This window comes from Cloeon dipterum, chromosome 3 (assembly GCF_949628265.1).
Source record: "Cloeon dipterum chromosome 3, ieCloDipt1.1, whole genome shotgun sequence".
In the NCBI taxonomy this organism is placed as follows: Eukaryota; Metazoa; Arthropoda; class Insecta; order Ephemeroptera; family Baetidae; genus Cloeon; species Cloeon dipterum.
The window spans coordinates 5,583,061-5,604,579 of NC_088788.1; the positions used below are offsets into that span (position 1 = coordinate 5,583,061).

Consider the following 21,519-nt stretch of genomic DNA (forward strand, 5'->3'; position numbering starts at 1 on the left):
AATTTTAACTTCGTGTGGCAGCCTCTGCCATTTATCAAACCGAAATTCTCTTTCCAGCCTCTTTATTAGTCGCCAAAGGTTTCATACGCTTTTGGGCAGATCTTGACGAGAGGAGTCGAAATCTGCCAAGAAAATGTGGTCAATAAAAGCAATGTAAATTTTGGGGAAATTTTATTTATTGATCAACTTCACTGCTATAATTGCACCCAACAATTCAAAATATTTTCAATTATTGTAGCCATATGTATCCATCCATTTTTAGGAGAGTTGAATGCCAACTTTTTCATAAATAAACTTCCCGAACTTCTTGGCGCCGAATTTTTCTGATCGTTGAGTGTGTTGTGATTGAAGGTCGACTCTAATTGGTCAGACGAAAAAGGACTGAAATACGGTTGATTGGTGCAGGGCTAGATGACGTTAGCGTCGCCCACATGCACGTGCCGCTTTTATTCCGCCAGTGCGTCACAACAAAGTCTGCCAGGTGTAAAGTCTAAGACATAACATTGCCGACTGCTTCTTTTCAAGACGGTGTCACGACACTTCGCAATAGTTGGTCAACAAACAGACTGAATTCAACCTGTGCCATCATAGAAAGTTTGTGTAGGTCCAAAGATTTTCTTTCAATTTGTAAAATTAGATTTCTGTTTTAAAATAGATCATACTGCATGATTTTTAGATATATTATACATACTTGCACTTACCTCACTTTTACGTTGTAAATTTTTCGAACCATGAAGGATAATAAGTTATTAGTGATTGTTTTACAGGATGGACTTGACGGTAAAACATGTCAGAAAACGAATGGGACAGTACCAAGAATCCCTTTCAGGAATTTTTAATAACAATGAAGCCGCCAGTAGCAGTCACAGCTCAAGCAGTCCTTCGGTCGGTGCCTCACAATCAGGGCAGCACAAAAGATTTGTCGCCATGCCCTATCCAACGAACCACGATGGCTCTTACAATGTAATTTTCCAACATTCAAACGAGTCTTTGACAATGAGTTTATTTTAATTGGTTTTCAGCGTGAAGCAAAGTGCTCTGCTGAGGTGAAAGCGAAATTCGACCAGCTTAATTCGTTCAGTGGAAAGGAACACACAGCCCAACTGGAACTGATTGTCAAGAAGCACACTCCTGAATATGATAAATTCAATTTCGACGTTCTGCGAGTGGCTCTTGGACAGGTAATTTTTTAAATCATACAAAAATTCTACATCGGAAAAATTTGAAAATTTTTTGGAAAAAATCTATAGAGAAATTTTTACAAGCAATTTTATTTTGTGCAATGAGACATGGCTTGTAGTTTCCTGAAACCAGCTCAGTTGACATGAAAGTCAATTCAAATCCAAAAATGTTCCAAAAGTTGCTCTATTTTCTAGCATGATTTTTTGGAAGAAAAAAAAATCGCACCTAAGTAATTTTCATGAGTTTTTAGGTATTTAAACTAGTTTTTTAGTGTCTATTCGCACCAGTAAATTTTAAACACAAAAATTTTGGATAAATATTTTGTCTAAAGGCTAATTTAATTTTATTCTAATTTATTTTCGGTCGTGCATTTCCATAAACACATCGGTAATTTAACTGGAAAAGGCATTTTTTCGGGCTTGAAATATTTTTAATTTAATCTCAACTATTGTTTTGAAATGCAGTGTTTTAACTAAAATTTCATTCTTTTTTTTAGCGAGTTTTAGAATTGAACAGAGCCAGAGAAAAATTGCTAATGAGATGTAAAGTTTCCTTAATCTTATCTCACTGTTAAAATATTAAAATTCATAGGGAAAACCTTTTTCGTCGTCGGGAAATCATCAAAAATCTCAAACCAAATCATTCTAAAAAAAAAATTTGATCCTTTTCTAGCTCCAAAGTGATTATCGGACTGAATACTTCAACAGCATCTTTCCTGGGATTGTATCGATGGCCAAGAAACTGCCAGACAAATTCGGCAATCGCCCTCTTGTATTCCTCACAGCTGGTCGTTGTCTTGAGCTGAAGAGAAAGGAAATCGCGTGTCTGTTGGCCAACGCTTACCTCTGCACCTTTCCAAACCGGGACTCGAGGGCGTCCAAGTTGCCAACTGTCAATTTCATCACGTAAATGACTAATTTTTAATTCCGATATGAGATTTAAACAGTTCATTTCAGGTTGTTCAGTGGTCAGCTGGGCAGGGACAAGCGTGAGAGTGCCAAAGTGGAGAAACTAAAGTGCCTGTTCGCCTATTTTCACAAGGCCAAGGAATTTGAGAAAAGTAATTGATCTGCAAACTTGACTCGTTGATTTTAATTTTAAATTTTACTATTCTCGCAGGTCCGGAAGGTGAGGAAATAGTGTCGTTCACCAAAGTGGCTTCGGATGTAAGGCCTGACTGGAAGAATTCGCGGAAAACGATGAAGAACTTCTTTGTTGAAGCGTTGGACAAGAAAATCGAGGATTCTATAGGAATCCAAGTAGACTTTGCCAACAAGTAATTAAATATAATGCCTAAATCAATCTGCAATTTTTAAACTTTGATAGGTTGATTGGTGGAGGAGTGATTGGCCGTGGCTGCCTGCAGGAAGAAATCCGGTTCATCACGTGTCCGGAGCTGATCGTCGCTCGACTCTTCACGGAGCAGCTCAAGGACAACGAGGCCCTGGTCATCACCAACTTTTGGCAATACGCTGATCACTCAGGCTACCAGGATGACTTCAAATGTTTGAGGCCTTTCTCAGGGTCGAACAACGTGAAAAGAACGCTGGTCGCAATCGACGCGACTGACTTTTCCAACTCGAGTGGTTCCAAAACAGGAGGATGGGTGAGAATGGTAATTGATTACAGCTGTTATTAACGAAGAAAAGTTATTTTAAAAATAGAATATCAAGAAAATGTTATTAAATTTTCTGTCTGGTCTTTTTGCAGAAATATTTCCCATTTTTTCATCCTTAGCAGAGACAATAATTTGAAAACTAAATTTTATAACCTTAAATACGACATTTTGTTTTATTATTAAGTTAAGAAATCAATTTGCATTAAAAATACTGTAAATAATCTCTTCTCTGTTATTTCTTTAATTAATGCAGCAGTCGGAGGACAACACCAGCCGGCAGTACTCGAAACCAGCCATCGACAGGGAGCTGAACAAAGCATACGCTGGCTTCTTGTGTCAGGAGTTGAGCCCAAACTTCCACATTGCCACTGGAAACTGGGGAGGAGGCAGTTTCAAGGTATCAGAAAATCATAAAATCATTAATTTTTTTTAAATAAATTATTCTTGCAGGGTGATCCTCTTTTGAAGGCAATGATTCAGCATGTGGCCGCTTCGGAAGCTGAGCGGGATCTCTATTACTTCCCCTACCACGACTACTCTCTCAAGAAAATGCTGGAGAGCAGTGTGTTGGCCACCAGGGGCAAAAGCACAGTTGGAGAAGCATACCGAGAGCTTCTCAGCTATGCCAAGGAGAAAAGTTTCCGATCCAAGCACTGATTAAAAGTATTTAAATTTTAGTGCAAGTGACTTTGTCCTAATACTACTAATGGTTAAGGTTATAGTTTTATATAAAGCTCTGTTAATACATTCACAAGCAAAACACAAAAAGTTCCAGAGCTAACAAATACAATCCAAACTAGTCTTTCATCGACTGTATTAATTTATTGTAAAGTGATTAATGAAATTCGCAATTTTGGTTAATAAACTATTTATTTAAGGAATAAAAATGATTCAGAAATTATCCAAGTTTCTACTGAGTAGGCCAGACCTTATATACCTGAGAAAATGATCTAAAAGTTTTTAATTTTGTTAAAAAAGATTTTGAAAATTAGTTATCACTCTAAATATATTTTTGAAAGGAGTTAAAATTTTGTAAGTAAATTTAATTAATTTATGGCAGCTATCAACTAAAGAAATAACGGTTAATTTAGAATAAGTTGACTGCGTTGTAAACGCAGACCATACAGAAATTCAAATAATCCACCATCATGACTCAAAGATGACTTCGTTTCCCGGCTGACAAAAGTCTAGCTCTATTAGCTCTTTCACGCCTGGTGGCACTAGCATATTTATACTGAATAGTGGGTCTCACTTGGACAGCTGCGGGAGAATCAGAAGCACTGACGACCGAGACAGTCAGAGAGGAAGCACGCACACCTTATGGGTCGCATTATTGTGATTTCGACCCTGAGGAGAGAGAAAAAAATAAAACTGCTCTAAAGTAAGTTGATAAGTTTTTCAATTACTTTTTCAATTTGCATGGTAGTTGAATAATAACTATGAACATTATATTTCCAATGTTGGACTTTACTGCGAGCGATATTGCTCGAAAAATAATCGAAAAGAGGGCATTAAAATTTTCAAATTTGCTATCTGCCAAAAAAAGATACAGGAGGGAGATACTCCAGGACTGGTAAATCAAGTAATCAATGGCGTGTCTCAAGTAGCAACGGCCGGGACTGCCGCCGCAGCCACTTCACCGTTGTTCAAAGTGGCAGCAATTGCAGCTGGGGCTGTAGTAGGACCAGCAATTTCATTGACTACCTCATATCTGTTTAGTTCTAAGAAAATTCCATGGTTAGTAGATATATTAAACATTGGGGAGTCAGGGAAATGCAGCTGTGAGCTATTCAAATCCTACGATGGGGATGATGGGCAACCCGCCCCTGGCAATTCAGATCAACGAATGAAGTTTACTGACCAACTCCTCGCCTATAAAGATATTAAGCAAGATTATACTGCTTTTTCCGCCGAATATGGATATGACGATGAGGAAGATTATCAAGAGCTAATGCGATTCTGGAAATTATAATTTTTAAATTTTAATCTCGTGTTTCTTTCTATGAATTGAATTTTAATCTGGATGTTAAATTGTTATTTGATGATTTTTTGTGGTAATTTTTATTTCATCGTACTTTTAACAGGACTCACTTAGTCGTTTTTTTCTAATTTTAATAATAATTACCGTTAATTTAAGATGACTTATAGTAATTCACATTTAGTAAACTCAATTTGATTAACCTGTCCATACCATGTATCAATGCAGCATTGTGCAAGTTTTTGAGACTGCAATGTTACAACATTTTGTAAACATTGGTAACAGCAAATTCGCCACAGTTTAATGAGATTTGTTATTAAAATATCTTTATTTTACGAGTTTAATCAAACTGTAAAAACATTACATATGATAAAGTCAATTAACAAAAATTTAATACATTATATAGTCATAAATAAATTATATAATACTTCTGGTGTTGGGAATGAAAATGAATAAAGTTCGATTAAAATATTTTGGCAGATGCATTTTTCAAATTTTAATATCTTAACTCTAGTCTGATTGTGATCCAATGAAGATATAGCAAGACAAATGGGAAAAGACGCTGGGAACGTCTGAGGGTCCGCATTTGGACACTCCAAAACCTACCACACCGACCAGCGACGTCTGTTCAATTGCGTTTGCCAGTTAGAAAAAAATTTAAAGTCTTTTATTATTATTAAATTAAATTAAATCAGACCTGCAGGAGAAGTGGTCCACCGCTGTCACCCATGCAAGCGCTTCCGTTCCTCGATCCGGCGCATTTCTGGCAGGTGTCCCGCACCATCACTCTGTGCTCATCTCTGCAAATATGCCGAGGCACCCGTTTCACTGGCATCTGCCTCAGCTCGTTGCTCTTTGGACCCTCTGAAATCCCAACAAATTTATCATTCAAATCAATATATAACAATTGATTAGTAACATTTTCTCTATTTTATTCTAAATAAATAGAATAAATTATTTATTTCGTTTTTTAAGAAATTATGTAAACACCAGGTGTTCCAAATTCATTTAAAATTTTCAATTGTAAAATAGTATTTAGGAATATTATTGAATATTTTAATAAGAAAATTATGAATTCGAAACTAAATAATTCAATCAAGTCTGTATTAGCACATCAGACGCATTATAACGAATTCAAAATATTTTTATTTCCAATCCTTACGCTCCATTTCTGTCATGCCCAATCCAGCCACCTTGACGGTGCCCTGCTGTTCCTGCTCGGTGCCGTGACTGCCTGCAGTCCACGCAAGCAGATGGGCCTGACGAACATGGAGGATTTCACCTTCTCCTTCAGCCTGATTAGGGCTACGTCGTTGGGAAACCCTTCCACGAAGTCGTACTTGTACTCAGGGTGCACAATCACCTCTTCCACGTCCACATCCAATGGTTCGGCGGCGCATTTCGGTCTCAGGGGGCCATAAATTATGTTTATTAGGTCATCTGGCGCAGCCACCTCGTCGCAGTTGCTCGACAGGTTCAACTCGCCTAGACGCAACCTCCCTTAAAATAAATCCAAAATGTTAAAAAGAAAGGAATAGTATATACATGCGGATGAAAAAAGAAGGCTGGCAAACAAATTTATTCAAAACAGAATTCCAACATTCTCATTAAAATCAGTTGATGTACGCGATACGCTTGGTTTATCATTTTTTGTGCTGATCTTTTGCTAGTTTTTTTGTCATTTTTAAATTTTTTATGCAATTTTAACTATATGAGACTCTTTCCTAACAGACGTTTTGAGCACACAGTTTCCTAGTTAGTTTTTATAAAAATTTCCGATCAAAGCACTGATTTTAAACTAAAAAGTACTAGACATAGCTTTAATGCAATTGTGACATTGTCCTATTACTACTAATGGTATAATCTAAGGTTAACGTTTAATTAATTCAAACTTGTCTTTAATCAACCATATTATTAATTGTAAGATGGCTAATAAAATCCGCAATTTTGGTTAAAAATCTGTTTATTTATTGAATGAGGGAAAAAGAAGATCACGTTTATGCAGTCGCGTGTCATAAATGTAAAACCAAAACAATTTTTAAAGGGGGATGCAAGCTAATCATAATTTCTGATGTGATTATTTGTTAGCATAAATTTTGTATTGTTTTTAAAAGATGAAGATAATGAATTAGCACTTCGTAGTTTTCAAAGTAATTACTTAACCAGGCGCCATGACCAGACGCCCGAAGGAGGCTACATTTGGGCTGCTTCTCAGAAGGTTTTCCGACCTCTGTCGAGCAGCAACCCCTATGCGCGCCAGCCAGTCCGTAATACGAAACCAACAACATTCCCAACTTAATAGTTTTCCTAATTGTGGCTGAAATAAATTCAACGCTGCTTAAATATGAAAAAAGGTAAAAATACGGAATTTCCAGGCTTGATCGTCACGTGTGTGCAAAAAACGCTTTTCTTCCAAGGCCCGCGCGGATTGAAAATGTCACGTGTAGGTGCAATGTTATCAGTGAGACTTTAATAATCACTTTTCCTGTCTTTGAGATAAAATTTGGGAGCGCGAGATGTTACACATTCACAGGAAACCGTAGAGAAAGTATAAAAGTGGCAAACATTAAATAAATAATAAATGTATTAATGTGTGAGCAGATATACGCGAATTTTAACAGGTCTTTTGGACGGGATTTTTTGGCGTTTAAATTTTTAGGTGACGGTTATGTTTTATATAGTTGCTTAAAGTACTCGTTATTAGAAGTGAAATTTCGGGTTTGAAGCCACTAGAAAAACCTAATTAATAATTGTCGTTCCCAATTTTTCCGTTAACCAGAAAATCCCCGAATACCTCGAATTCTATGAATGAAATGTGGACAGCAACTCTTGACCGAGTTTAGGTATCACGTACCTTCAAATTGAAATTTAAAAACCGGCTCGTGGCCACTCGACCGCGCATTCCCTTTGTGCAGCGAGTTCTCCACTCGATCCGTTCGTCAATATGTATTTTTTCGCATTTGCTTAGATACAAAAAGAGGGCCTAGGGTTGATCTAGGAAGGTCATAATTGACCTTCAGTTTCTGCCACTGACGTGACCCTGAGATAAAATTTCCTAAATTTCCGATTTCATCGAACTTGGTGTCTTTCACAGGGATTCTCGCCAATGCAAAGCTCAAATGTAACGGCAAAACTGCCGAATGACAAACCACGTTGGTCTTGAAATAATTTTGGTAACCATTAATCATGACATGATATTAAAAACGGTCAAAATTTGAAATCTTTAATTTAAGAAAATATCCTTATGTTTTGATTTTTTCAGCACATGAAATTCAGATTGAGAGTGTAATAAAGAACGATTTTATTCTTACATTGAACACAAAGGTGCTATTAAATTAACAATATAAAGGTTTTTCAAATTTGTTAAGTATTAGAATTTTAAATAAATAAATGTAATACGCAAAGTGTTGCAATCAAAGCTAGATCGAGTTAGACTTTTTCTTGATAAGTCGGAGATAAGGTTTCGTCTGTCGTCAAATTGGTTCGATCAAAGATCATAACTGAAAGAATAACAATTACTAAGTCACTAAAAGATTTAACAAATAAATTTGTTAATGCATATCTTCATATATCGAACGGGTAAAAATCACGATTCATGGATTTTAAATTAATTTATTTCAGCTGTCAATGAAAGAGTTGAATAAATTAAAAAGGTTGATTAAGTTGTAAGTTAAATGTAGATTGATGATTGATTGATTGCAAAAGATAATCACTGGTAGTTTTTAGTTAAATTGAACAGTTTCATTACAAAATAATGGTCGATTTGGACGAAATTTTAAGCATTGAAAATTTCAGGTGATTTTATTTAATAAATTTTATTTAGGTACTGGTTAGGAAATGAAATTCCAGATTTTGAGGCCCAGGAGAGGATGCGTACGATATTGTTCATAATTCCAAAAATATAGAAAAATACTCGATTCGTTTTCCCGAGCATGACCTTTAATTAGAAAATGTGCCCGTCATTTAAAAAAATCTAGTTTTCTGTGTCCTGTTTACTTCAACGCACTGTGACGATCAAAATAGAACCACTAAACCAACCTTCAGGTTCTTACCCTGAAATGGCCCTGAGGGTCAGATTGCGAAAAATGTCCAAAATTTTCAAGTTTGGTGTCGTTTTTAAACTGAGTTTTGAACCACCAGAGTTCAAATTTTGCTCTGAATATTTCTCACGGCTTAGGAAAAATATGTTTTTGGAAATTTTGCATGCCAACCATAACGATTTATATGGTTTTAGACGATTTAAAGTGTGGTTATAGCTTAAATTTGCATGATTCGTGCTCATTTAGTAGTCCTGCGATGATCTGCAGCTTAGAAAAAATGGTCAATCGTCTAAAATTCACAGCCCTAGAAATAACCTCGTTTTCGGGCCCCATGTCAGCAGAGAGCAATGCGGAAAAAAGAGGGCGATTTCATGGAATGAGTAATGGCATGTGATAAAAAGTCTAATTTGAATCTCATTCCTTTTTTAATCGTTTTCTCTGAAAGAAAGTCTAAAGGTCATGCTGTACTATAAAAAAGCGGTGGACTGATTAGTGGGTATCACTTCAACACCTGCGGGAGAGGGAAGCACTCGCGATCGAGACGAACAGACGGAGGCAACGCGAACACCTTGCGGGTCATATTATTTTGATTTCAATCCTGACGGGAGAGAAAAAACCTGAACTTTGATCCGTGTAAGTAAATTACAGTTTTTCAATTATTTATTCACTCTGTTTATATGTATTATTATATTTCCTAATGTTAGAATTTTCTCGAGTGATTTCCTGTGACAGAATAATAATTGAAATGAATTAAAATCATTCTCATTATCAATATATTTGATTGACTTAATATTTTATAGCATTGCTAATTTTGTTAGATTAAAATTATGAAAGCAAAATCTTGAAATATACAGGCGTGAGACTTGAGCAAAAGTCTAGCCCCAGTTTGAATTGCATCAGTACTATTTTAGAAACGTTAAACAAAAGATTTTAGTCTAGATTTACACGAATTGTTCGTAACAAACTTTGATAGTTTGCCAAAATTCTTGAAAAATCTGAAAAACTATTTCTTTTGCAATGGCTTAGAAATTTCTTGGGGCATCTCAGGCATTTTAATTTAGCTTTTAAAATAATGCATAGTCCGATCATTTAACTAGAGAAACTGTAATCTCGAATTGGAGCCTTAATAAGTACATTCATTTCCCCTGATAGCCGATAAAGTTTAAGTGTTCTTGGTTGTTTCGATATATACATACGTAATGAAAATTTCCTCTTTCTTATCAGAGTGAGCTCTTATGATGCAAACATATCTGGATGACTTTTTTCTGATTGTTAGCAACAAAATACAGACAGATTTATTTTTATTGTCAAAGAAAAACAACGTTGAAAAAATATACTGGATCATATTAAATTAATAAAGGGATTTTTTTTATTTTGTCTTAATGAAAACTAGTTTTCAGCTCTGTTCAAAATATTTTTTGTTTGAAAATTTCAAAACAACTTTTTTGTTTATTCTTTTAACTAATTATTCCCCAAATTAAAGTGCGGAGTTTTATTTAATGAGATATTAGAGCTGATTTCGCTTATAAAATAAGTAACTTCACAGTAATAATAAATATCCCTGTGGCATTTCTCTGTTCACTATCACTATCACTAAGGCATGAGAGGAAATGAAATGTCTCCTTGCATGTGCTGGTGCGTTAATAGTTTTTGCGATGTAGATGTAGAGATTGTAGAGGTGATTGATTATAACGCACGGTCTGGGTTTGTTCTCAGATTCGAAGGCAGCGGGAGAGGTCCACACAAGCGGACGCACTTGCAAGGCTGCATCTGATTTTGGACCGCCATTGTGTTGGCTATAGTACGTATACTATCGATAATATTTTTGCATCAATATTCACTGCGTAGATGCAAAAAATAAAAACAAAATTAAATAAGTTTTATGGTTATTGGAAGAAATACTGTTATATTTGAAATAGTGGAGTAATGAGCGAAGATTTGGTGCTCCTCGCATAAAACCAAATCTTGCGCGTGGCAAGCAACACACGTGTGCACGTGATTTTTTCCATGAGACGCTTAAGTAAATCTAATTTCGAGATTAAAAAAATATTATACAAGAAATATTTAATTTTAAATATGAACATACATGAATTCGTCCAATATTCATTAAAAGTGTCCAAAAATGCTTTGTTTTTGTTGCAGATTTTTGACTAGGAAAATTTTAGCTGAGCAATACTTTATGGAAAATTAGCCCTATCAAACATGCAAGACGATAAACTCGATCTGGATAAGGTTTTAAAAGTAAGATGAAAAAGTATTGTTTATCAAATTCACAATAAAAATTAACCTTCCAGAAAAGCCACAAATTGATACCTGCTGCTTCAAGAGAAGCAAATGAGATAATCGCACTAATTGGAAACACAGGATGCGGAAAAAGTACCCTGCTCAAGTTTTTAACCAAGGATAAATCACTGAAAATCATAAAAAACGCTCAAGAACAATGCATCTATGTAGACTCACAAAAAACCATCGGTGGCGTCGGGTCTGAGAGCTTTGAATCGAAAACTCTTCTGCCCAACGTTGTTAAAGATGAAGAAAGTGGATGCACGATCGTCGACTGCGCCGGCTTCAATGATACTAGGAGCAGCGAAATGGACTTTATTGCCTCCTTCATGAATAACGAGTATCTAAAGATGGCCAAGAGGATCAAAATCGTCATCGTCGAGAATGGCGTGAATTTCGACCTGAACTTGAACAGGGACGCGTTCGTGAAAAACCTGATGCAAATTTCTCTGCTTCTCAAATTCAATTTCTCACTCTTAAAATCTTCCATTTGCATCATTGCAAATAAGGTGGATTCCAAGTTTTCGGATGAAAAACAAATAGAATTTATTCAAAAATTCTTGGAGGAACTGAAGAATTTCATCACCAAAAAGTGTGGCAAAGATGCCGACTTTGAGGACGACAACTGCCAGAGAGCTTTGCAAATCCTCAGTTACTTGCAGGACGGTTGCATTGGTATCCTTCGGAGGCCATCAGAAGTCACAGATGACCCGTTGGAATTGGACGATTTGAAACAAAACCACATCGACCTGAGGAAACTCATTTTTGAAAAATTGCAGTATGCTGACAATGCTTGTGACAAATTCAATATCACCGTGGCTCCAACGACGCGTATTTGGATAAACAGGTCGCTGATTGATGATTCATATGTCGCGTTAAAATCGTCACTGAAACCTATTGTCGAAGGTTTGAAAAACACCGTTAATGAAAAACTGCACAACGTAAGTGGAGAACTGAAGGAGAAAATATCAAGCGTGATATCAGTCGGAAGAGAGATCCTCGAAAAGCTTGAAAATATCAAGTCTGAAGAAGACGTCATTTCTTTGAGCCGCACTTACTCTCAACCGGAGGAAGCCGAAGAGCTCAATTTTTGTTTGAGGAAATTGAAATTCATCTACGGAGTGGTTGGCAATGAAGAAAATGAGATAAAAGAATTCATTGTGGGATTAATAGACCACCGCAAAATCTTGATTGAGGAAACCGCTAACATCGTGGAATTCTATGAGATGATGACTGACTTTGTTAAAGAAACTAGTCGGTATGACGTTCTTTTGAAAAAAGACGAAATCCTGGATCGCATCAATTCCATGAGTGAAACCAATTTCCAAACGGAACTTTTGTCTCTTTCTGCTGGGGCCATTAACCTAAACGAGAAAACTGCAAACCGAGTGCTAAACATGAAGAAGATCAGTCGCGCTCATTTGGATAGTTTCAAATGCTATTTGAGAAACAGTTTAATTGATAATTTTTCCATCTCCCTACAAAACAGCTGTTGCATCATCCGTGGTAAATATATCATTCTAAGCCAGCAGCAGGAATACCTGCAGAAGAATCGTCAACAGACACGCCAAATCGTGATGGAAGCCACTCAAGTTTTCTTTATTGACTGTGACCTAACTTTGGAAAATACACATCTGATTTTGGTAGCACCACTGATTGAAATCGTCAAAGAGAAAAGGGTGATCAAGTTCTTAGGAGAAAGCGGCGCTCAGCATGAAGAAATGAAAGCTAGACCATCAAAAAATGACACCCCAGGAGCTAATGGTCTCCATGGAAATCCAGGATTCAGTTCTGGAAATTTCAAATTGATTGCTCTGGATGTACGCAATCCCGAACTCCTGGAAATTCTCTCGCAAGGAGGCGACGGCAGTGACGGCCAGGATGGAGGAGATGGCTATAGCATTTCAAGCGCTATTCCCGTTTTGAAAAGATACCAAGTAGAGGCGAAAACCTTTAAGATGGATGAATATCTTAGGTGGGTCTACTTAATACTAAGTAAATCTATATTTTTGATTGCCCTAGAAAAAGAAATAAAAATTTCCATTGCACAAATTCAAAACTAGTGCAGTTTGAAAATATAGAGTTATTCTGTAAAATTCAAACGGAGTTTAAAATTTAATGATCATCAGACGGTGAGAATGAATTCAACATATAGACGCCCTTTAATATGAGCCATTTATTTCTGAAAACTATACTTACATTCTAAAAATAAATAAGCAGCAATTAATATATAGCACAATATTTTAAATGCATAATTCATTTAGAAAATGTATATATAAATAAGCCTTAATAAAAACTTTGGCAGGAGCGGCGGAAGCTTAAAGAAAAATTCCACGTAGCGGCAAATTTAAACACAGATTGTCAAAAAAATTTTTTAACTTTAATATTTCAGGAAAATCCGGGCGGATTACCACGACGTTGAAATTGAAGGTGCTACAAAGTCAACGTATAAGGCAGGCAAAGAGCTTCCAGTTTTTGACATACGCCTCGAAAATCACCCCGAACTTGAAAAGGAGCCCTCAGATGGCGGACGAGGTGGTGATGCTGGACCTTCAGCCGCGGCTGGAGATGTGGAGGTGTGGGTAAAAAACACATCAGCCAAAAATCAAGTGGCTATATTTCGCCAAGACGGAAAAAATGGAAATGCTGGGAAGGGAGGTGTAGGCGGAGAAGCAAGAGGAATGTTTCGATTATTTAAATGCACAATCGTCCCTTGCTCGACGACAAAGCAGGAAGAGGAAGCGGATCCAGAAGCTGTAAATAATGCATTGAACACCATATCTCAAGTAGCCGGGACCGCCCTCGCAGTAACTCTACCGACGTACAAATTGGCAGCAATTGCAGCAGGGACTCTAGTTTCTTCATTTTTTACCTTATCTAAGTCTAAGACTTTCTTATGGAAAGTACTAATATTAAACGAAGGGGAATCAGGAAAATGCAGCTGTGTGCTACCCAATTCCTACGATGGGACAGAAGGGCATCCCGCCCCTGGTAATTCAGAACAACGATTCAAGTTCATGGACCGACTCCTCGACGCTGAAGATATCAAGCGAGATTTTGCTGCCTTTTCCACAGAAAATGGTAATGACAACGAGGAAGATTGTCAGCAGCTAATACAATCCTGGAATTCTTAAATTTTCAAATTTTACCCTTATTAAATATCAACTATATCAGAGCTATAACGAAGATAACGTAATTGTTTATGATTATATTGTAGATTTAGTATTAATTTTACTGCACTTTAAACATGGCTTAGTTGTAATTTATAATTTTCACAATAATTAATGTTGAATATTTTAAAACGACTATATAATAATAGTAATTCTTACTTTGCAAAATTAATTTGATTAACCTGCCAGTATACCAATTATTATCAATGCAGCTTTGAGCTTTGTGCATAGGCAAGTTTTTGAGGCCACAAAGTTACAACATTTTGCAGTAACTGAACTTTGCGGCTGTTTAATTAGATTTATTACAAGAGTATTTAAAATTTTCGAATAAAAACAATCTATTATAGAAAAAACTGGACAGTATTTTGGTGATGGGAATGAATGAATAAATGGAATTCTAATAAAATAATTTAGCTGATACATACGAATTTTCATTTATAAACTAAATCACTCCAGTCTAATTGTGTCGATGATCCAGTCGAGGTAGCAAGACAAGTCGGAAAAGACGCTGGGAACGTCCGAGGTGCCGCACTCAACCGCTCCGAAACTGACCACTCCGACGAGCGACGTCATGTTCAATTGCGTCTGCCAGTTAGAAATCAAAAATTAAAAAAACTTATTTTATTATTATTAAATTAAATCAGACCTGCAGGAGAAGTGGTCCGCCGCTGTCACCCCCATGCAAGCGCTTCCGTTCCTCGATCCGGCGCATTTCTGGCAGGTGTCCCGCACCATCACTCTGTGCTCATCTCTGCAAATATGCCGAGGCACCCGTTTCACTGGCACCTGCCTCAGCTCGTTGCTCTTTGGACCCTCTGAAACCACAATTTTTTTTTCAATTTACACCAATTTAACAATTGAAAAGTGACATTTTCTCGATTTTATTTGAAATTAAATTTCTAATTATTTTTATTTTGTGATTTTTGAGAAATTATCTGAACAGGTACGTCAACCAAATTTACTAAAAATTTTACAATGAAATGATATTCCTTTTGGCAATTAAATCTATGCAATAACATTATTGAATATTTGAATGATCTCACTTCAAAACTGAATAATTGAAGCAAGTCATGTAACACATTCTACGTCGCCTGTTAAATTCAAAAGTTTTTTCAAATCCTTACGCTCCATTTCTGTCATGCCGCATCCGGCCACCTTGACGGTGCCCTGCTGCTCCTGCTCGGTGCCGAGACTCTGCAGTCCGCGCAAGCAGATGGGTCTCACGAACATGGAGGATTTCACCTTTTCCTTCAGCCTGATCAGGGCCACGTCGTTGGGAAACCCTTCCACGAAGTCGTACTTGTACTCCGGGTGCACGATCACCTCTTCCACGTCCACATCCAATGGTTCGGCGGCGCATTTCGGTCTCAGGGGGCCATAAATTGAGTTTATTATGTCCTGATCTTCGTCGTCTGGTGCGGCCACTTCGTCGCAGTTGCTCGACAGGTTCAACTCACCTAGACGCGCACTCACCCTTAAATTTAATCCAAAGTGTTAAAAAGAAAATCCGCAATTTTGGTTAAAAATCTGTTTATTTATTGAATGAGGGAAAAAGAAGATCAAGTTTATGCAGTCGCGTGTCATAATGTAAAACCAAAACAATTTTTAAAGGGGGATGCAAACTAATCATAATTTCTGATGTGATTCTTTATAAGCATACATTTTTAAAAGATAAAGATAATGAATTAGCACTTCGTAGTTTTTAAAGTAATTACTTAAAGTATTGAAGAGAATATTATCTTTGGCCCGCTACTGATCCTAGAGGCGCCATGACCAGACGCCCGGGAGGAGGCTACATTTGGGCTGCTTCTCAGAAGGTTTTCGCAACCTCTATGAGCGCCAGGCAGTCCGTAATGCGAAATAAACAACATTCCCAACTTAACAGTTTTCCTAATTGTGGCTGAAATAATTTCAGTGATGCTTAAATATGAAAAAAGGTAAAAATACGGAATTTCCAGGCTTGATCGTCACGTGTGTGCAAAAAACGCTTTTGTTCCAAGGCCCGCGCGGATTGAAAATGTCACGTGTAGGTGCAATATTATCAGTAAAACTTTAATTATCACTTTTCCTGTCTTTGAGATAAAATTTGGGAGCGCGATATGTTACACATTCACAGGAAATCCGTAGAGAAAGTATAAAAGTGGCAAACATTAAATAAATAATAAATGTATTAATGTGTGAGCAGATATACGCGAATTTTAACAGGTCGTTTGGATGGGATTTTTTGGCGTTTAAATTTTTAGGTGACGGTTATGTTTCATATAGTTGCTTAAAGTACTCGTTATTAGATGGTGAAATTTCGGGTTTGAAGCCACTAGAAAAACCTAATTAATAATTGTCGTTCCCAATTTTTCCGTTAACCAGAAAATCCCCGAATACCTCGAATTCTATGAATGAAATGTGGACAGCAACTCTTGACCGAGTTTAGGTATCACGTACCTTCAAATTGAAATTTAAAAACCGGCTCGTGGCCACTCGACCGCGCATTCCCTTTGTGCAGCGAGTTCGCCACTCGATCCGTTCGTCAATATGTATTTTTTCGCATTTGCTTAGATACAAAAAGAGGGCCTAGGGTTGATCTAGGAAGGTCATAATTGACCTTCAGGTTCTGCCACTGACGTGACCCTGAGATAAAATTTTTGTAAATTTCCGATTTCATCGAACTTGGTGTCTTTCACAGGGATTCTCGCCAATGCAAAGCTCAAATGTAACGGCAAAAATGCCGAATGACAAACCACGTTGGTCTTGAAATAATTTTGGTGACCATTAATCATGACATGATATTAAAAAACGGTCAAAATTTGAAATCTTTAATTTAAGAAAATATCCTTATGTTTTGATTTTTTCAGCACATGAAATTTAGATTGAGAGTGTAATAAAGAACGATTTTATTCTTACATTGGACACAAAGGTGCTAGTAAATTAACAATATAAAGGTTTTTCATATTTGTTGAGAAAAAGAATGTTTGATAAATATAATGTAATACGCAAAGTGTTGCAATCAAAGCTAGATCGAGTTAGACTTTTTCTTGATAAGTCGGAGATAAGGTTTCGTCTGTCGTCAAATTGGTTCGATCAAAGATCATAACTGAAAGAATAACAATTACTAAGTCACTAAAAGATTTAACAAATAAATTTGTTAATGCATATCTTCATATATCGAACGGGTAAAAATTACGATTCATGGAATTTTAAATTCATTTATTTCAGCTGTCAATGAAAGAGTTGAATAAATTGAAAAGGTTGATTAAGTTGTAAGTTAAATGTAGATTGATGGTTAATTGAAAAAGATAATCACTGGTAGTTTTTAGTTAAATTAAACAGTTTCATCACAAAATTGTAGCGACTACCTTACCCCCCCACTAGCACCTGTATAAGGCAACCCCTCTGTGCGCTAGCGAGCGGGGAGGAGGTCATTGTAAACTAGGCCGTCGCAAGCGGCGGTCGTCGTATCTGATAATAAAGAATGCTCAAGTGTTCAAATTATAAGGGAGTCGTATAATTGTTTGAGACCGTCCTGAATAATAGTAAGTTTGGCTTAAAGCAATTCATTTATTACGTAATCATCCGCATTTGAGCACTGTCCGTCTGACAGTGACGGAGTTCGAGGACACCGCCTGTCGACTGTTGCAAGAAAAAGGAAAGAGCAAAAATTTACGGACTGCTAGAAATCTGAAAACAATCCCAAAATCTCGGCGCTCCTGCTCCGCTTCCTCTCTCGCTAGTGGGTTCTCCGAATTGCCAAAGGGAAAAATCCTAACAACGTCCGAGCTTAAATTCCTTAGACGATCTCGATCAAATGCTGGGCAAATAAATCAAACCCCACAATTAACCAAAGAACAATTTATTACACTTAACAAGCGCCTTCAAGGGAAAATTACACAAGAATCAAATCACACCAATTTACACGTCTTGCCAAAATACCACGGAACCGCGCCGCTCCGCCAACGCCCCAACTCCGGCACGTACTGGCAGCAGCCTGACCACCAATTCGCGGAATCCCCTGAAAGGAAATCCTAAATGACTGGCCCTTTGACAACTGCCAAACCAAATACCTAGAGACTCCTAGCGTGGCCCTGCGACGGAATGTCCTCGGCGTGCCCACGAGCCCTCCAAAAGTAGACTCCTACCTTGTCTTATTCTCGCTGTCCGAATCCGGCCTGCCCTCACAAACACAGAATCAGTTCAGGGAATTAACGTGGCACCAGAGATCTTACTTATCTGACTCGTGGACTGCGCTTCTCCTCGTTCCGTCCTTGTTCGCGGCTTTTATACCGTGGCCCCTTCCGGCTAAGATTGGCTCCTCCTCATCTCACGTACTTCACCCCTTCCGGCACTCGCCTTGGTCATAAGGGTAGCTCCTCTCACCCCTATAGCAATACAGAGTTAGCCCCCCCTTATACCCTCGCCCCCCAGTATCGACGCTCTCGCAGGCCTCCTTCTAAAATACCGGCTCCTCTCTCTCTGACAAGCCTCTCCTTCCAGCGCCCGCGCCCTTGTTCCTCATCACGACCACGAGATCGACCAAGGCGATTGCCCGGCTCTGGGTGCCGATGACCGGCCGAAAGAGTCCGAATTCAGTTTAATCGCGGGAACTCCCACGAGAGAGTTCCCGCAGCCCAAAGCAGAACAGGCTAGAAATGGCCCTGAGGGTCAGATTGCGAAAAATATCCAAATTTTTCAAGTTTGGTGTCGTTTTTAAACTGAGTTTTGAGCCACCAGAGTTCAAATTTTGCTATGAATATTTCTCATTGCTTAAGCAAATTTTGTTTTTGGAAATTTTGCATGCCAAACATAACGATTTAGATGGTTTTTGTCGGTTTTAGACGTTCTTTTCATATTTAGACGGTTTCAGACGGTTTAAAGTGTGGTTATAAGAGCTTGAAATTGCATGATTCGTGCTCATTTAGCGATGATCCGAAGCTTAGAAAAAATGGTCAATCGTCTAAAATTCACAGCCCTAGATATAAACCTCGTTTTCGGGCCCCATGCCAGCAGAGAGCAATGCGGAAAAAAGAGGGCGATTTCATGCAATGAGAAATGGCGTGTGATAAAAAGTCTAATTTGAATCTCTTTACTTTTAATCTTTTTCTCTGAAAGAAAGTCTAAAGGTCATGCTGTACTATAAAAAAGCGGTGGACTGATTAGTGGGTATCACTTCAACACCTGCGGGAGAGGGAAGCACTCGCGATCGAGACGAACAGACGGAGGCAACGCGAACACCTTGCGGGTCATATTATTTTGATTTCAATCCTGACGGGAGAGAAGAAAACCTGAACTTTGATCCGAGTAAGCAAATTACAGTTTTTCAATTATTTATTCACTCTGTATATTATGTATACATTAATATTTCCTAATGTTAGAATTTTCTCGAGTGATTTCCTGTGGCAGAATAATAATTGAAATGAATTAAAATGATTCTCATCATCAATATATTTGATTAACTTAATATTTTCTAGCGCTGCACTGTAAAATTTTGTTAGATTAAAATTATGAAAGCAAAATCTTGAAATATACATAGGCGTGAGACTTGAGCAAAAGTCTAGCCCCAGTTTGAATTGCATCAGTACTATTTTAGAAACCTTAAACAAAAGATTTTAGTCCAGATTTACACGAATTGTTCGTAACGATATTTGATCTTTGATAGTTTGCCAAAATTCGTTAAAAATCTGAAAAAATATGACTTTTGCAATGGCTCAGAAATTTCTTGGGGCATCTCAGGCATTTTAATTTAGCTTTTAAAATAATGCATAGTCCGATCATTTAAATAGCAAAACTGTAATCTCCAATTGGAGCCATAATAAGTACATTAATTTCCCCTGATAGCCGAAAAAGTCTAAGTGTTCTTGGTTGTTTCGATATTACGTAATGAAAATTTCCTCTTTCTTATTAGAGTGAGCTCTTATGATGCAACTATATCATGGATGACTTTTTTCTGATTGTTAGCAACAAAATACAGACAGATTTATTTTTATTGTCAAACGTTTTAATAAAAAACAACCTTGAAAAAATATACTAGTTCATATTAAATAAATAAAGAGATTTTTTAAATTTTATCTTAATGAAAAACTAGTTACCAGCTCTGTTGAAAATATTTTTGTTTGAAATTTTAAAAACAACTTTTTCGTTTATTCTTTTAACTAATTATTCCCCAAATTAAACCGCGGAGTTTTATTTAATGAGATATTAGAGCTGATTCGATTTAGAGCTGAAGTAAGTTCACAGAAATAATAATTATCCCTGTGGCATTTCTCTGTTCACTATCACTAAGGCATGAGAGGAAATGAAAAGTGGTCTTGCATGTGGTGCGTTAATAGTCGAAGCGATGTAGAGATTGTAGAGGTGATTGATTGTAACGCACGGTCTGGGTTTGTTCTCAGATTCGCAGGCAGCGGGAGTAGTCCACACAAGCGGACGCTCTTGCGAGGCTGCATCTGATTTTGGACCGCCATTGTGTTGGCTATAGTACGTATACTATCGATAATAATTTTGGCATCAATATTCGCTGCGTAGATGCAAAAAAAATCGGGTGGTCTCTTTCTCTCCACCTTTTTTGAGTGGGGGAGATGTGAGAAAATTTAGAATTTATCATTTAAGTTCGATTAAAAGACGTGCCTAATATTCATCGAAATGACACGCAGTAGAAGACACTGATTAATTTAACTTTGGTCGAGGTAAATTGCATTCAGTACTTTGTATGTTCGTGACTGATATATTGGCATGAAAATGCCATTTAATTTTGCAACGCATGCACGCAGTCACGAAATTTGTAATAATTAAATTTAAATTTCAGCGATTATCTTACGCAGTATAATAAATAAGTTTTATGGTTATTGGAAGAAATATTATTATAATTGAAATAGTGGAGTAATTTTCGAAGATTTGGTGTTCCTCGCATACAACTAAATCTTGCGCGTGTCAAGCAACACACGTGTGCACGTGATTTTTTCCATGAGACGCTTAAGTAAATCTAATTTCGAGATTAAAAAAATATGTACAAGAAATATTTAATTTTAAATATAAACATACATGAATTCGTCCAAAATTCATTAAAAGTGTCCAAAAATGCTTTGTTTTTGTTGCAGATTTTTGACTAGGAAAATTTTAGCTGAGCAATACTTTATGGAAAATTAGCCCTATCAAAGATGCAAGACGATAAACTCGATCTGGATAAGGTTTTAAAAGTAAGATGAAAAAGTATTGTTTATCAAATTCACAATAAAAATTAACCTTCCAGAAAAGCCACAA

General features: G+C 37.0%; 3 protein-coding genes across 4 annotated transcripts; 1 reads left to right on the forward strand and 2 right to left on the reverse strand.

The window, feature by feature from the left end:
- Positions 1 to 213: 213 nt before the first annotated feature.
- On the forward strand, positions 214 to 3,690 carry LOC135938994 (poly(ADP-ribose) glycohydrolase-like). Of its 2 annotated transcripts, none has more exons than XM_065483102.1 (9): positions 214 to 600; positions 768 to 963; positions 1,023 to 1,181; positions 1,855 to 2,087; positions 2,139 to 2,242; positions 2,302 to 2,458; positions 2,509 to 2,788; positions 3,054 to 3,197; positions 3,251 to 3,690. In XM_065483102.1, the coding sequence occupies exons 2-9, from the start codon at positions 769 to 771 to the stop codon at positions 3,455 to 3,457; spliced, it is 1,479 nt and encodes a 492-aa protein (XP_065339174.1). In that variant the 5' UTR covers positions 214 to 600; position 768; the 3' UTR covers positions 3,458 to 3,690. The 2 variants fall into 2 exon arrangements, with proteins under 2 accessions (XP_065339174.1, XP_065339173.1); XM_065483101.1 differs by having other exon boundaries at positions 219 to 600; positions 2,509 to 2,797; positions 3,251 to 3,689.
- A 1,598-nt stretch (positions 3,691 to 5,288) lies between these two features.
- On the reverse strand, positions 5,289 to 10,606 carry LOC135941048 (CLIP domain-containing serine protease B4-like). The gene is made up of 5 exons (XM_065486271.1): positions 10,516 to 10,606; positions 6,088 to 6,278; positions 5,941 to 6,037; positions 5,476 to 5,642; positions 5,289 to 5,402 (listed from the first exon to the last, which is right to left on the reverse strand). The coding sequence occupies exons 1-5, from the start codon at positions 10,604 to 10,606 to the stop codon at positions 5,289 to 5,291; spliced, it is 660 nt and encodes a 219-aa protein (XP_065342343.1).
- A 4,112-nt stretch (positions 10,607 to 14,718) lies between these two features.
- On the reverse strand, positions 14,719 to 20,723 carry LOC135941049 (serine protease easter-like). The gene is made up of 4 exons (XM_065486272.1): positions 20,633 to 20,723; positions 15,396 to 15,728; positions 14,947 to 15,086; positions 14,719 to 14,856 (listed from the first exon to the last, which is right to left on the reverse strand). Exons 1-4 carry the CDS (start codon positions 20,721 to 20,723, stop codon positions 14,719 to 14,721), a joined length of 702 nt encoding a protein of 233 aa, XP_065342344.1.
- Between the last annotated feature and the right edge of the window lie 796 nt (positions 20,724 to 21,519).